General features: G+C 41.6%; 1 protein-coding gene across 1 annotated transcript in view; it reads left to right on the top strand.

Annotated features, from left to right (window-relative positions):
• Positions 1 to 10578, top strand: part of crhr1 (corticotropin releasing hormone receptor 1) — a 38548-nt gene extending 27970 nt beyond the window's left edge. Inside the window, exons 6-14 of the mRNA XM_012872112.3 lie at positions 3370 to 3476; positions 4059 to 4179; positions 4638 to 4791; positions 5039 to 5099; positions 5622 to 5694; positions 7525 to 7610; positions 7802 to 7940; positions 8281 to 8322; positions 8644 to 10578. Coding sequence (XP_012727566.2) covers positions 3370 to 3476; positions 4059 to 4179; positions 4638 to 4791; positions 5039 to 5099; positions 5622 to 5694; positions 7525 to 7610; positions 7802 to 7940; positions 8281 to 8322; positions 8644 to 8784 — 924 coding nt within the window. The 3' untranslated portion in view covers positions 8785 to 10578. The remainder of the gene's footprint in view (positions 1 to 3369; positions 3477 to 4058; positions 4180 to 4637; positions 4792 to 5038; positions 5100 to 5621; positions 5695 to 7524; positions 7611 to 7801; positions 7941 to 8280; positions 8323 to 8643) is intronic.
• The last annotated feature ends 1950 nt before the right edge of the window (positions 10579 to 12528 follow it).

Genomic DNA, 12528 nt, shown 5'->3' with positions numbered 1-12528 from the left:
CCAATCGCTGCTCTGCGGTTAATAAGATGGAAAGACCTCACAGAGACATGATGGTTACAGGGCCACACACTTGATCTGTTGCTAAAGTCTCCTGATCTGTATTTGCTGAGCGCTGATCCGCTGATATCGACTCTACCCTGAGCTGCAGGGCTGTTGCTGCTCAGTTTCTGCGTCAGAAAGGCTGAAACCAGAACTTCCCCTCACACTTTTTTCCACTCATGGTCCTCAGATCACCTGGGACCGGGTCTGACTCGCCCAAAACGCTAATCGGTTCCCTCAAAAGCAAACACAGTCAAAGCTGCCGGCAGCGTTGGACGGCCCCCGGGTGTTGGTGGCGTCAGAACCACTTTGTCTCACTGCAAAAAGGGAACTCAAAGTAAGTAAATTTTTCTTGAAATTTGTTTGTTTTTCCTTGATTTGAGGAGGTAAATAAGACTATTTGCCAATGGAATAATATTTTTGCATTTAAAATAAGAACAATTCATCTCCATCATCTTATTGCAAGTGCAGGATATCTAATTATCTTATTTTAGGGGTAGAAATACTCATTCCATTGGCAAATTGTGTTATTTAGCCATTCAAATCAAGGAAAAATATACTAATTTCAAGAAAATTGTACTTACTTTTAGTTCCCTTTTTGCAGTGATCACAAATAGCCCATTTAATAGGTTTGCTTCCCTGTTTGGGAGCCTTGAAGGTGTAATTCAGTCATATTCAGGCAGGGTCTGTCTGTTGAAATGGGAGCTTGTTTCTGGGAGTTGCTCCAGCGTCCTGTTTCATCACGAGGAACTGGCACGGACAACAAGCAAAAGTGGACAAATGGATTGGGGAACAGAAATGGATATGACTTTAACCTGATATCTATCTTCAGACACACATAGAGGCAGATATTCACCTCCATAACAAGAGACTTCTTGTTGTTGGTTGGAGAAAAAGCGATGTCATAAATGGACAATTTAAATATGTAGAGCAGAGGACTGTGATGGCATTCAGCTCTATGAATGTGTATCCAGGATACAAAATAGTCACCGACCTTTTTGAAACCGAGAGCTACTTCACTGGTGTTGTGACATACTAAGGGCTACCAGAGTTCATCTTAAATTAATGTAAAACAAACAAATTTTTCATGCTTTGTCATAGATGTTGTAATTTTTAAATCTATATAAATGCAAATGTGAATAAACAGGAAGACCACTGCAAAGATGGATCTAAAAATAAGCAAAGTGTTCTCAAACATAGTTTTTTTGTCCTTGATTTGAGCAGGTAAATAAAACCATCTGCCAATGGAATGAGTATTTTAACCCCTAAATTAAGATAATTGGATGTCCTGCACTTGAAATAAGATGATGGAGATGAATTGTTCCTATTTTAAGTGCAAAAATCTTATTCTACTGGCAGATCATCTTATTTACCTGCTCAAACCAAGGACAGATAAACCAATTTTAAGAAAATTTTACTTATTTTTATTTCCGTTTTTGCAGTGAGCAACGGAATGGAATAAAGTTTTATATGCAGCTCACCGATGGATTGTGCTTTTTTTTTTTTAGAACAGGCTCGTAGGTGTGGTCCTCCAGGACTACTTAATGCCTGCAGGCACCATGTTGGTGACCCCTGTTCTACCGGATATCCTGGATAAAATGGAAAAAAAATAAAAAATGCTTCCCCCCCATCCTGGACTGGAACCTTGGACTCCTTTCAGAGATAGATGCTAGAACAGGGGTGTCAAACATACGACCCGCGGGCCGGTTCCGGCCAGCCGAACAAGTTATTCCGGCCCGGTGGCTAAATGCATTATCATTATTTTTAAAAAAAAGATATTTTTTTTACTTTTTTTTCCAGTGTCCTGTCTGGCAATGTGCCAATAAGAATTGTTGTCTTAATGCCAAAAAGAGCTCATCAGATTTGACTTTCACAAGTGGAGCAGTACTGCTTTTGCCATGGTGCTCCGCTTGATTTATGAATGTGAATAGTTTAATTATGATTCATGCGGGGAATATCTCAAATGATATGGACACTACAATGGGAAAGTAAGAGAGGAAAGGAAGAACAAGAAGAAAAAAAGAAAAGGTGAAAGAAAGAGGAGATAAAAGGAAGAGAATGATAAAACAATTATTGAAAAAAACATGTACTTCGTTTAATTGAAAATCTGCAGTTCCTATATTGTCCAGGAGGGGCGCCGTGTTTTAATCAGCAGATGGTAGCACTGAGCTTCAGATGTGGAAAATTGATACTAAATCATTTCTTAATTTTTATCTGTTTGATGTATTTTGTCATGCAGGACAGTGTTTTTAAGTTCCAAAAAATGTGAATAAATGTTTTTCAACATTGTACAATCACTGTGATCAGTTCTTATGCACAATGCACTTAAGTAAATGTTTAACTGAGTAAAAGTATTGTTGAAATTGCACATACTTTTCTTAAAAACGCTGAGGTTATTCATAATATATTGTGTAAAAGTGAAATTCATTTAATATAAAAATCAACAAAAAGTCCACTTTTATTAGTTCTATTTAATCTTGCAATGAGTTTACTCGTGTGGCCCTCTTGAGATCAGATTAAGCTGAATGCGGCCCCTAAACCAAAATGAGTTTGACACCCCTGTGCTAGACCAACAGGACAACCCGGGAACTCTTTTCAGCTGGGACTCTGTGTACTCTTAACCTGACTCTCGCCAGATGGATGTAGTTCCACCGAGCTCCACCATGTTAATATACTCTATGGAGCAGCTAAATGCAGCTCAACTATATGTGATAATTTACACTTTAAAACATTAATCAAAAATAACAAGTCAGAAAATGTTCGAAACCAATTGAGCTCGGCTCTAATTACTCCATAATTCAATGAAGAAATGAGTTTCAGTCACACCCTGTCAGTCAGCTTCTTATCCAATCAGTGTTAACGAGCTCCGACAGCCTCTCAGTGACGGAACTTCATGGGTAAATCAGTTTAATTTACTTAAAGAGACCAAAGTAATTGTTTAATTAAGAAAACTGTTTTATTTATGACATGTCAGTCAAACAACTGATTAAATAAGAATATTTTAAACATCAGAATTAAATTAGAGATTCAAACAGCTGATCACAGAGTCCCTGTTACTGGACCAAAGTCCCTGTGATCTGAGTTCTGGTCTCAGTCCAGTCTGACTGAAAGTTTGGCCCAGTCTGATCCGGCTTATATAGGACCTCAACAGAACCAGAAGACCCAGGTGAACTTCAGATGTTTGTCCTCAATAAGCCTCGTCTTTCTGATTCTGCTCCAGAGGACCGTTACCGGCTCTCAGGGCTTCTGATCTCAGAGCAGCAGGCGGTTCAGGAAGATGTTCTGATGTTTGATCCGTTAAAGACTTTCATGGTTTCTATGTGTTTTCAGAGGAAGACCAAAGTCCATTATCATGTGGCCGTGATCATCAATTACCTGGGTCACTGCATCTCTCTGGGAGCTCTGCTGCTCGCCTTCATGCTCTTCATGAGACTCAGGTAAGACACCTGTCCTCCTGCTCACCTGTCCTGCTCACCTTACCCTGATAAATACATCAATAAAGTACCTTATCCATCAATCTCCTGCTCACCTGTCCTCCTGCTCACCTGTCTTGTCCACTTTTCCATCACTAAATGGATATTCAGGTTGTTTTTTAAAGACACAAATGTAGATTTCTGATTGGTTGGTGGTTGCTCGGTCATGTGACCTGCGCCCATTCAGAAGTAAACCCTAGCTGACAGCCTCAGACAGGTTTCGGGGTTTGAGATGATTCATTTTGGAGAAAAGCAAACTCAGCATATCAGCACCTGCCATCCACGGTCAAGCTAGGTGGTTGAAGACTGGTTCTGTTGGCTTCAAATGTGGGTCCATCCGTCCAACAGCAGAAACTTCGTCCCAACCGGTTCATCAACAGAACAATGGTCCCCGAAAAACAGCAGCTAATCTACAACAGAATGGTTCAAAGTGTTGCAGTGGCCTAGTCAAAGCCCAGACCTGAGCCTAACTGAAGTGCTGTGGTAGGATCCTGCAGAGAGCTCTCCTGAAATCTAAATGGACCAATGTGTGTGTGTTTGTTCCAGGAGCATCCGCTGTCTGAGGAACATCATCCACTGGAATCTGATCTCAGCCTTCATCCTGAGGAACGCCACCTGGTTCATCGTGCAGTTAACCATGAACCCCTCGGTTACTGAGAGCAACCAGGTGACAGCCCCGTTTACTGACTTCTTCCTTATAATTCTGACCAGAGACCTGTCCCGATCATCTTACAGGTCCCACTGCATTGTACTGACCAGTGTGGACCTGAGAAAGATCAATGCTTCCCCTGCAGTACCATTCAGAACCCTTGATCCAGTTCTTGGGTCTTTTTCAGGATTATGAGTCATTCAGGCAGAAAAAGGCTCCTAAAGTTAAAGGAAAGTTAAAGTTAAAGCTGGTTTTGGGTTCATTAAACATGCCAGGGACTCGTCCTGATTCTCCAAACCGATCAGTTTGGGGTAAAACACCAACTGATCACTGAGACTTCACACATCTTGGCTTTAAGCAGAGCAAACTCTCCCTTTAATGTCATGTTAAGTTTGACTGGAAGAGAACTTGAACCTCACCGTTAGCTAACAGCACCTCCTCCTCCTCCTCCTCCTCCTCCTCCTTCTCCTCCTCAGGTGTGGTGCAGGTTGGTGACTGCTGCCTACAACTACTTCCATGTGACCAACTTCTTCTGGATGTTTGGTGAAGGATGCTACCTGCACACCGCCGTGGTCCTCACCTACTCCACCGATAAACTCAGAAAGTGGATGTTCATCTGTATCGGCTGGGGTCGGTTTACCTGCCTGCCTGTTTACCTGTCTAGCTGCATATCCACGGATTTGTCTGATTACCTGTCTGTCTTAGTGCCTGCCTGCCTGACTGTTCACCTATCGGTGAGGTTATACTTGTCCACTCATCTGTCTGCTTGTCTGTCTGTCCTCCAGTATAACAGTTTACCTGTCTCTACACCTGTCTGGCCCTACACCTATTTGTCCACCTGTCTGCCTCCTCGGCTCACCTGTCTGTCTGCCTTCAGGTATTCCGTTTCCCATCATCGTGGCGTGGGCTTTTGGGAAGCTGTACTACGACAACGAGAAGTGAGTAACACAGGAAGTGTGCTCTCCTCAGGTGGATTCACCACACCTGCACCTGTCTGCAGTCACATGACAGCAGCTGGGTTCCTACCACACTGCAAAAAGGGAACTAGAAATAAGTAAAATGTTCTTAAAATGTGTGTGTATTTGTCCTTGATTTGCCAATGGAATAAGAATTTTGCACTTAAAATAGGAACAATTCATTTCAACCATCTTATTTCAAGTGCAGGATGTCTAATTAAGTTATTTTAGGGGTCAAAATACTAATTTCATTGGCAGATAATCTTATTTACCTGCTCAAATTAAGGATAAATACACTAACTTTAAGAACATTTTACTTATTTTTAGATCAGTTTTTGCAGTGCAGTGTCAATAAACCCGTACGGGTCAGACCGAGAGGAGTTTTGGATTTGATGCAGCCAACACAAAGGAACTACATTCAGAGATCATGATTTCCTCGGTAATGATGTCACCGTCTTAAGAACCACGCCATCATCTGATTGGTTCCTGTTATTTGAATTCCAGGTGCTGGTTTGGGAAGAAAGCAGGTGTTTTTACGGACTACATATACCAAGGTCCAATGATCCTGGTCCTGCTGGTAAGAACAAAGCCAATTCACCTTAAGCCCGGAACCCCAACCAACCTGTAGCCCCTGCTGTTCACTTTTAAGCTTAAAAATCTGCCTTAAACCCAAGCAACAAGTCCACGTTTAATGCAACAAGTCCACCTTTAATGCAACCAGTCAACATTTAATGCAACAAGTCCACCTTTAATGCAACAAGTGCACCTTTAATGCGACAAGTTCACTTTTAATACAAGTCCACCTTTAATACAAGTCCACCGTTAATGCAACAAGTCAATATTTAATGCAACAAGTCCACCTTTAATGCAACAAGTCAATATTTAATGCAACAAGTCCACCTTTAATGCAACAAGTCAATATTTAATGCAACAAGTGCACCTTTAATGCAACAAGTCAATACTTAATGCAACAAGACCACCTTTAATGCAACAAGTCAACATTTAATGCAACAAGTCCACCTTTAATGCAACAAGACCACCTTTAATGCAACAAGTCAACATTTAATGCAACAAGTCCACCTTTAATGCAACAAGTCCACCTTTAATGCAACCAGTCAACATTTAATGCAACAAGTCCAACTTTAATGCAACAAGTCCACCTTTAATGCAACAAGTCCACTTTTAATGCAACAAGTCCACCTTTGATGCATCAAGTTCACCTTTAATGCAATAAGTCCAACTTTAATGCAACCAGTCAACATTTAATGCAACAAGTCCACCTTTAATGCAACAAGTCCACCTTTAATGCAACAAGTCCACTTTTAATGCAACAAGTGCACCTTTAATGCAACAAGTGCACCTTTAATGCAACAAGTCCCCCTTTTAATACAAGTCCCCCTTTAATACATGTCCACTTTTAATGCAACAAGTGCACTTTTAATGCAACAAATCCACTTTTAATGCAACAAGTCCACCTTTGATGCATCAAGTCCACCTTTAATGCAACAAGTCCACTTTTAATGCAACAAGTCCACCTTTGATGCATCAAGTCCACCTTTAATGCATCAAGTTCACCTTTAATGCATCAAGTCCACCTTTAATGCAACAAGTCCACTTTTAATGCAACAAGTGCGCCTTTAATGCAACAAGTGCACCTTTAATGCAACAAGTCCCCCTTTTAATACAAGTCCCCCTTTAATACATGTCCACTTTTAATGCAACAAGTGCACCTTTAATGCAACAAGTCAATATTTAATGCAACGAGTCCACCTTTAATGCAACAAGTTCCCCTTTAATACAAGTCGAAATTTAATGCAACAAATTCACCTTTAATGCAATAAGTCCACCTTTAATGCAACAAGTCCACCTTTAATGCATCAAGTTCACCTTTAATGCAATAAGTCCAACTTTAATGCAACCAGTCAACATTTAATGCAACAAGTCCACCTTTTATGCAACAAGTCCACCTTTAATACAAGTCGACATTTAATGCAACAAATTCACCTTTAATGCAATAAGTCCACCTTTAATGCAACAAGTCCACCTTTAATGCATCAAGTTCACCTTTAATGCAATAAGTCCAACTTTAATGCAACCAGTCAACATTTAATGCAACAAGTGCACCTTTAATGGAACAAGTCCCCCTTTAATGCAACAAGTCCACTTTTAATGCAACAAGTGCATCTTTAATGCAACAAGTCCACATTTAATGCAACAAGTTCACTTTTAATACAAGTCAACATTTATTGTAACAAGTCCACCTTTAATGCAACAAGTCTTCCTTTAGTTGCAGCTATGCATTCTTAGTAACCCCAGTCTAACCCAGGCAGTCTCTGAACCTGCCCCTTGCCTGCAGCCTCCCAGCCAAAACCCAAGACTAACCAAAGAACTTCTTTTGACTCCTCAGATTAACTTTGTCTTCTTGTTCAACATCGTTCGTATTCTGATGACCAAACTGAGGGCGTCGACCACATCAGAGACCATCCAGTACAGGTACGATCACACCTTTGTACTGCTGACCTTTGTCAACGGCCCCTGAGAGCTTGTGGCTCATTTAAAATGGTTAAATTCACTCCAGCTGCAGGAGAAACAAGCTGAATATTTTTGATGGAGTCCAGCTGAATGTTACCTGTGAAGCAAGAAGGTTTCCAGTGAATGCAGTTGCTCTCTCCTGTGTCCTGCAGGAAGGCGGTAAAAGCCACGCTGGTGCTGCTGCCTCTGCTGGGAATCACCTACATGCTGTTCTTTGTGAATCCAGGAGGAGAAGACGAAGTGGCTCAGATCGTCTTCATCTACTTCAACTCCATCCTGGAGTCTTTTCAGGTTCGCTGAGCTTCCTCAACCACTCTGGAATCTGATGCTGGAGCCAAACACCCACCAGGAGACAAGCTTTAGTCCTTGTTGTAGTCATGATGCGCCAACATCTGGACGTTCTCCAACCAAATTCCAGCAGATTGGTTCAAAGTTTTAATGAGGAATCCGGTGTGGAGTAACTGTAGTAGAGAGCAGGAAGGAGGCTTCAGGTCAGGGTCAGAGCATGGCATCACACACGTCGGCTGTGATCGTTTCTTTCTGGAGTGTCAGGATTTGTTAGGATGATCTCATCCTGGGTTCTGGGAATCAAACCGTAGAGCTGACTCTGTCCCTCTTTCTGTCTCTGCAGGGTTTCTTCGTCTCCGTCTTCTACTGTTTCCTCAACAGTGAGGTAATTAAAGACTACTTCACACCTGCACAATCTCTCAGACTCCGACACAAATAAGACACACGATCCAGAGAGAAACGCTGAAGGTGGAAATAAAGCTGAACAAAACCCACGAAAGCAACAAACCCAAAGAGAACCTGAATTTGTTTTAGATTAATAGATAAATATTCCAGTTAAGTCCTCGGAGTTGAGAAGCTAAAGCTGTGTCACATGAGTTTAGTTTACATCTAACTCTGAGGCTTTGGTTATCTGGGGTTCCTCAGAATCTGCAGTCTGAGCCTGTTTATGGGATTTACCTGTCCGCGTTTGTCCATCTGCATACAGGTGCGCTCCACGGTGAAGAAGCGCTGGTTACGCTGGCACGATCGCCACTCCATCCGCAGCAGGACGGTCCGCGCCACATCACTGCCCACCTCTCCCAGCAGAGTATCCTTCCACAGCATCAAGCAGTCCTCCAACCTCTGATCGTCCAATCACAGCCACCCGACGTGGACCACCCCAAGCAATCAGAACTCCACACTTGGACTGGATTAGAGCAGCCAATCACAGTGCAGGACACACTTTTACGAGGCCAATCAGAACGAGATCGGTCGGTCCAGACTGTTTCATGTGCTGACCAATCAGCTGCTTTTAAATGGTCATATGACACACAGGGCAGCTATGCTATTATTTATCAATATGTATTTATTGATCCGTTCCGTCTATGCTTATAATATTGATCACCAGCTTTCTTCTCCTGTCTGCCAGCAGGGGGCGCTGCTGAACGTGTAAATTGTGGTTCTGTGGTTTGTGTTGCCTTGGGTCGTAACGACTTGGTTTTGTTCTGCTGCATCAAAGCACAAATTTCTCCTAAAGGTTCTAACAGGCTCTGACAGAAGCTTGAACTCAACAAACGGGTTTCTGCTGAGAAGAAGGCTGCGTCTGCGATCTCTTTGAGGGTCAAACGCGGAAACAAGGAACACGACGACATCCGGAGATGTTATGCAGATTTATCAACCTGTAAATAGACAAGAAACTGTTTGGGATTAAATGTGAAAACTGGAAGAACGCCCAGAAGGTTCTTCAGCAGCAGGTCTCCTCCTCTTCCTGCTCACCGGGTCTTTTGTCCTGCTGATAAGATCCAGTTCTTCGCTGCTTCCTGGAGACGTGAAGAACTCCGACCAGACTCGTGTGAACCTGTGATTGATCCCGGTACCTTCAGCCTCCTCTGGAATCGGGTCACCGTGACATTCAGCAGCGCAGCCCCAGAAGTACATCAGTAACTGTGACGGTCAGCAGATCTAAAGCTAAATAGAGTTTCAGAATTTGGACAAAACTGGTAGCATCTGTGGGAAGGTTCTGGGTCAGGGCATTTACTGAGTCCAGAACCGAAACTTCAGGGAGGTTCTGGTACAGAGAGTTTTTTTTTTTTAATTCAAGTCCTCTCTCAGGTTTCCTATCTGCTTGTGTCCCTATTGGTCCATCAGGTCCTGCAGGATGTGATGTCACCCCATGTTTCCTGTGACAGAGATCCCAAAACATCCTCCAGAAATAACCTGAGATCAAATGTGAAGCTTCTGGTGCCGTTAATCCTTCATCACATCCTGTGGAGAGCATTATTACAGTGTCATCAAACACTAATATTAGTGTTTTTACTGTAATGTTGCTGCATTATTACAGTGTAACCATGTGACCATTAACTTGATTTTTGCACTTTATTCAACATTGTTTACGTCAGATTTGTTCTCATATTGTTTTTTACAGTATTATTACTGTAATGTTGGAGTATATTACAGTAATATTGATATTTAAGTAATGGTATTCCATTAGTGTTGGTGTCATTACAGCAGTATTACTGTAATAATACAGTAATATTTTGTGTTTTGATGTGACCACCCAAAGCTTTACCCGATTCTGTGATCATTGTGGTTTTTACACTTTGTTCATCGACCCTCTTTACGTCACATTTGTTCTTATAAACTGTATATTTTTGCACGTTTGGGCTCAGCCGAGTCTACTATTCAATAAATAACCGGGCCAGTTCTGGTCGGCCCTGGGAAGACCGATAATAATCTTAAAGTAGTCAGTAGGTTGTAGGTGTTTAGAAAGAAACTCAGGATGAACCTGCTCCTCTTCCTCCTTTCCCCTGAACTTGGTTCCTGTGCCTAATCGTATGAGTGATTCTCAAGCTAACGACTGACTGATTAAAAGCTGCTGCATTTACTCTATAAGGTTTGTGTTGTTAATGTTGGATTAAACTCCTTGTGGTGATGTTTGAAAGCGGTGTTTGATTTGTTCCGCTGAAACTGCAGCAATTATCAGCAAGTTTTCCACTGGACAGAAAGTAACTGAGTGCTCAGAGTTAACGGCAGGAGCAGCTCTGTTTGGGGCTTCATTGATTAAATTAAAATTGCTAAAAAAAATTAGAACTATGGTATGAAAACACAAAAGATTACACTTATTGTTTCACAGTTGCTCCTTCACGATCCTGTGCAGGAAAGAAACAGTTATCAGGGAAAATGGGCCCAGATGACAGCTGCTCTCTTCTTTGGGGACACACTGACACCTGGTGGTCAAGTGCTGTAAAAACCATTTTGGACTTCAAAAGATTCTCATTATTCTCCCCGAACTCAAGTGGCTTTTGGATGGTCCAAGCATCTATGATACTCCACAAACCAGGACGAAATTTAATAACAATATAGGGTGTGGCCAAATGGTTCAACAGCACCCTCTAAACTCCGCCCGGCCAAGTGGTGTAACATAAAACTTAAACTTATATAGCCACGTAATATGCTTATAAAAAAGACCAAAAACAGTTTGTTCATGATAAAATAAAGTTATATACGCCAAGCCTCAATCCTGATAATGTTTTGGTGTTTTTTCTTTGTGAATAAAAAAATAGCAGATAAAACAGGCACGATTAGCAGATAAAAAAAACAGATGTGGCGCCATCTAGTGGCAGTATCGCAGAACTCTCATAATGCCAGTGTGCTTATTTAATGAATCAAAATTAAATAACGCTGAACCGAGCCTGACAATCTGCAATGTCTCGCAGTAAAGCGGCAGTTCGGCGTGATCGAAGACCAACCGTTATTAGTTAAATAAAATCATCTACAGCAACTTTAAGAGCCTCACATCAGAACATTTACTCACGTCAGTCAACCCTATGGTCACATCTGAGCCTCGGCAGCTTTAGCGTCTGCTTCAGTGAACACCAACATTTATATTGTATTCCCAGAGAAATACCAGGCTTCTCCTTCTTGGAATCAGATATTTTTTTGCGTTTTTTTTTTGCACTGGATCTTGGACCATTCTTCATTGTTTTGTTGGGAGATGCTAATAGCTGTTAGCCTTGTTTTATCCCCTGCTGCGCATGGGCAGTGACGTACTTGCTCTGTTATTAAAAATAAACACAAAATACTTTATTTACTAACAAATTGAGCAAAAACAAGGCATAAAACACTAAAATAATACGCCAACTATACGCCAGCAGGATGTGATAATCTTTCATAAAAAACTTTGCATGCAACCTGATTAAGCCACTGACGTATTAATAAATAAAAAGTCAAATAACGTGGCCATGCACCTTTAAGAGATTTGATAAAAGATTTAGTGTTGTAGAACGCTTAAAAAAAAACAGGAAGTTTGCCAATTTGGGTGACAGGGTAATTTCTGTTTTTTTTATGACATTTTAACTTTAACAAACTCTTCTTATGGATTTTGAGGTGTTGCCTGCAAATTTGGTCAGTATTTCCATAAGGGAGATTAAAAAGTCATCAAAATGGTGAGTTCAGAGCATGTCTAGGGGGTGAGGCGAGCCCTCAGACTTTGCCTTCCTGCCACAAAGTTTAAAACACTAACTTTCACACAGAGCATCAAAACTACACCAAACTTGGTGTGATCAGAACTCTATCATGAGGAGAGAAGGAGCTTTGGACTGCCGTGCTGATTTCAGACAGCCTTTAACTCCGACGTCATTACATGACGGAAACACACGAACACTGGTCATCACAGACCTCAGCCCATTCACAGTAAACATTTTCCGACATCACTTTAGCCCCGCCCACCTAATTCAATTCAGTTCAATTAAATTTTATGTATGTAGTGCCAATTCACAGCATGTCATCTGAAGGCTCTTTCTAAAGTCAGACTCCATCAGATCCTCCAGGTTGGTGAGAAAGTTTCCTCTCTAAGGAAACCCAGCAGGTTGCATCAAGTCTCTCCAAGCAG

This window comes from Fundulus heteroclitus, chromosome 16 (genome assembly GCF_011125445.2).
Source record: "Fundulus heteroclitus isolate FHET01 chromosome 16, MU-UCD_Fhet_4.1, whole genome shotgun sequence".
NCBI lineage: Eukaryota > Metazoa > Chordata > Actinopteri > Cyprinodontiformes > Fundulidae > Fundulus > Fundulus heteroclitus.
Note: the sequence above shows the minus strand (reverse complement) of the source record. Positions and strands in the feature narration are given on the sequence as shown.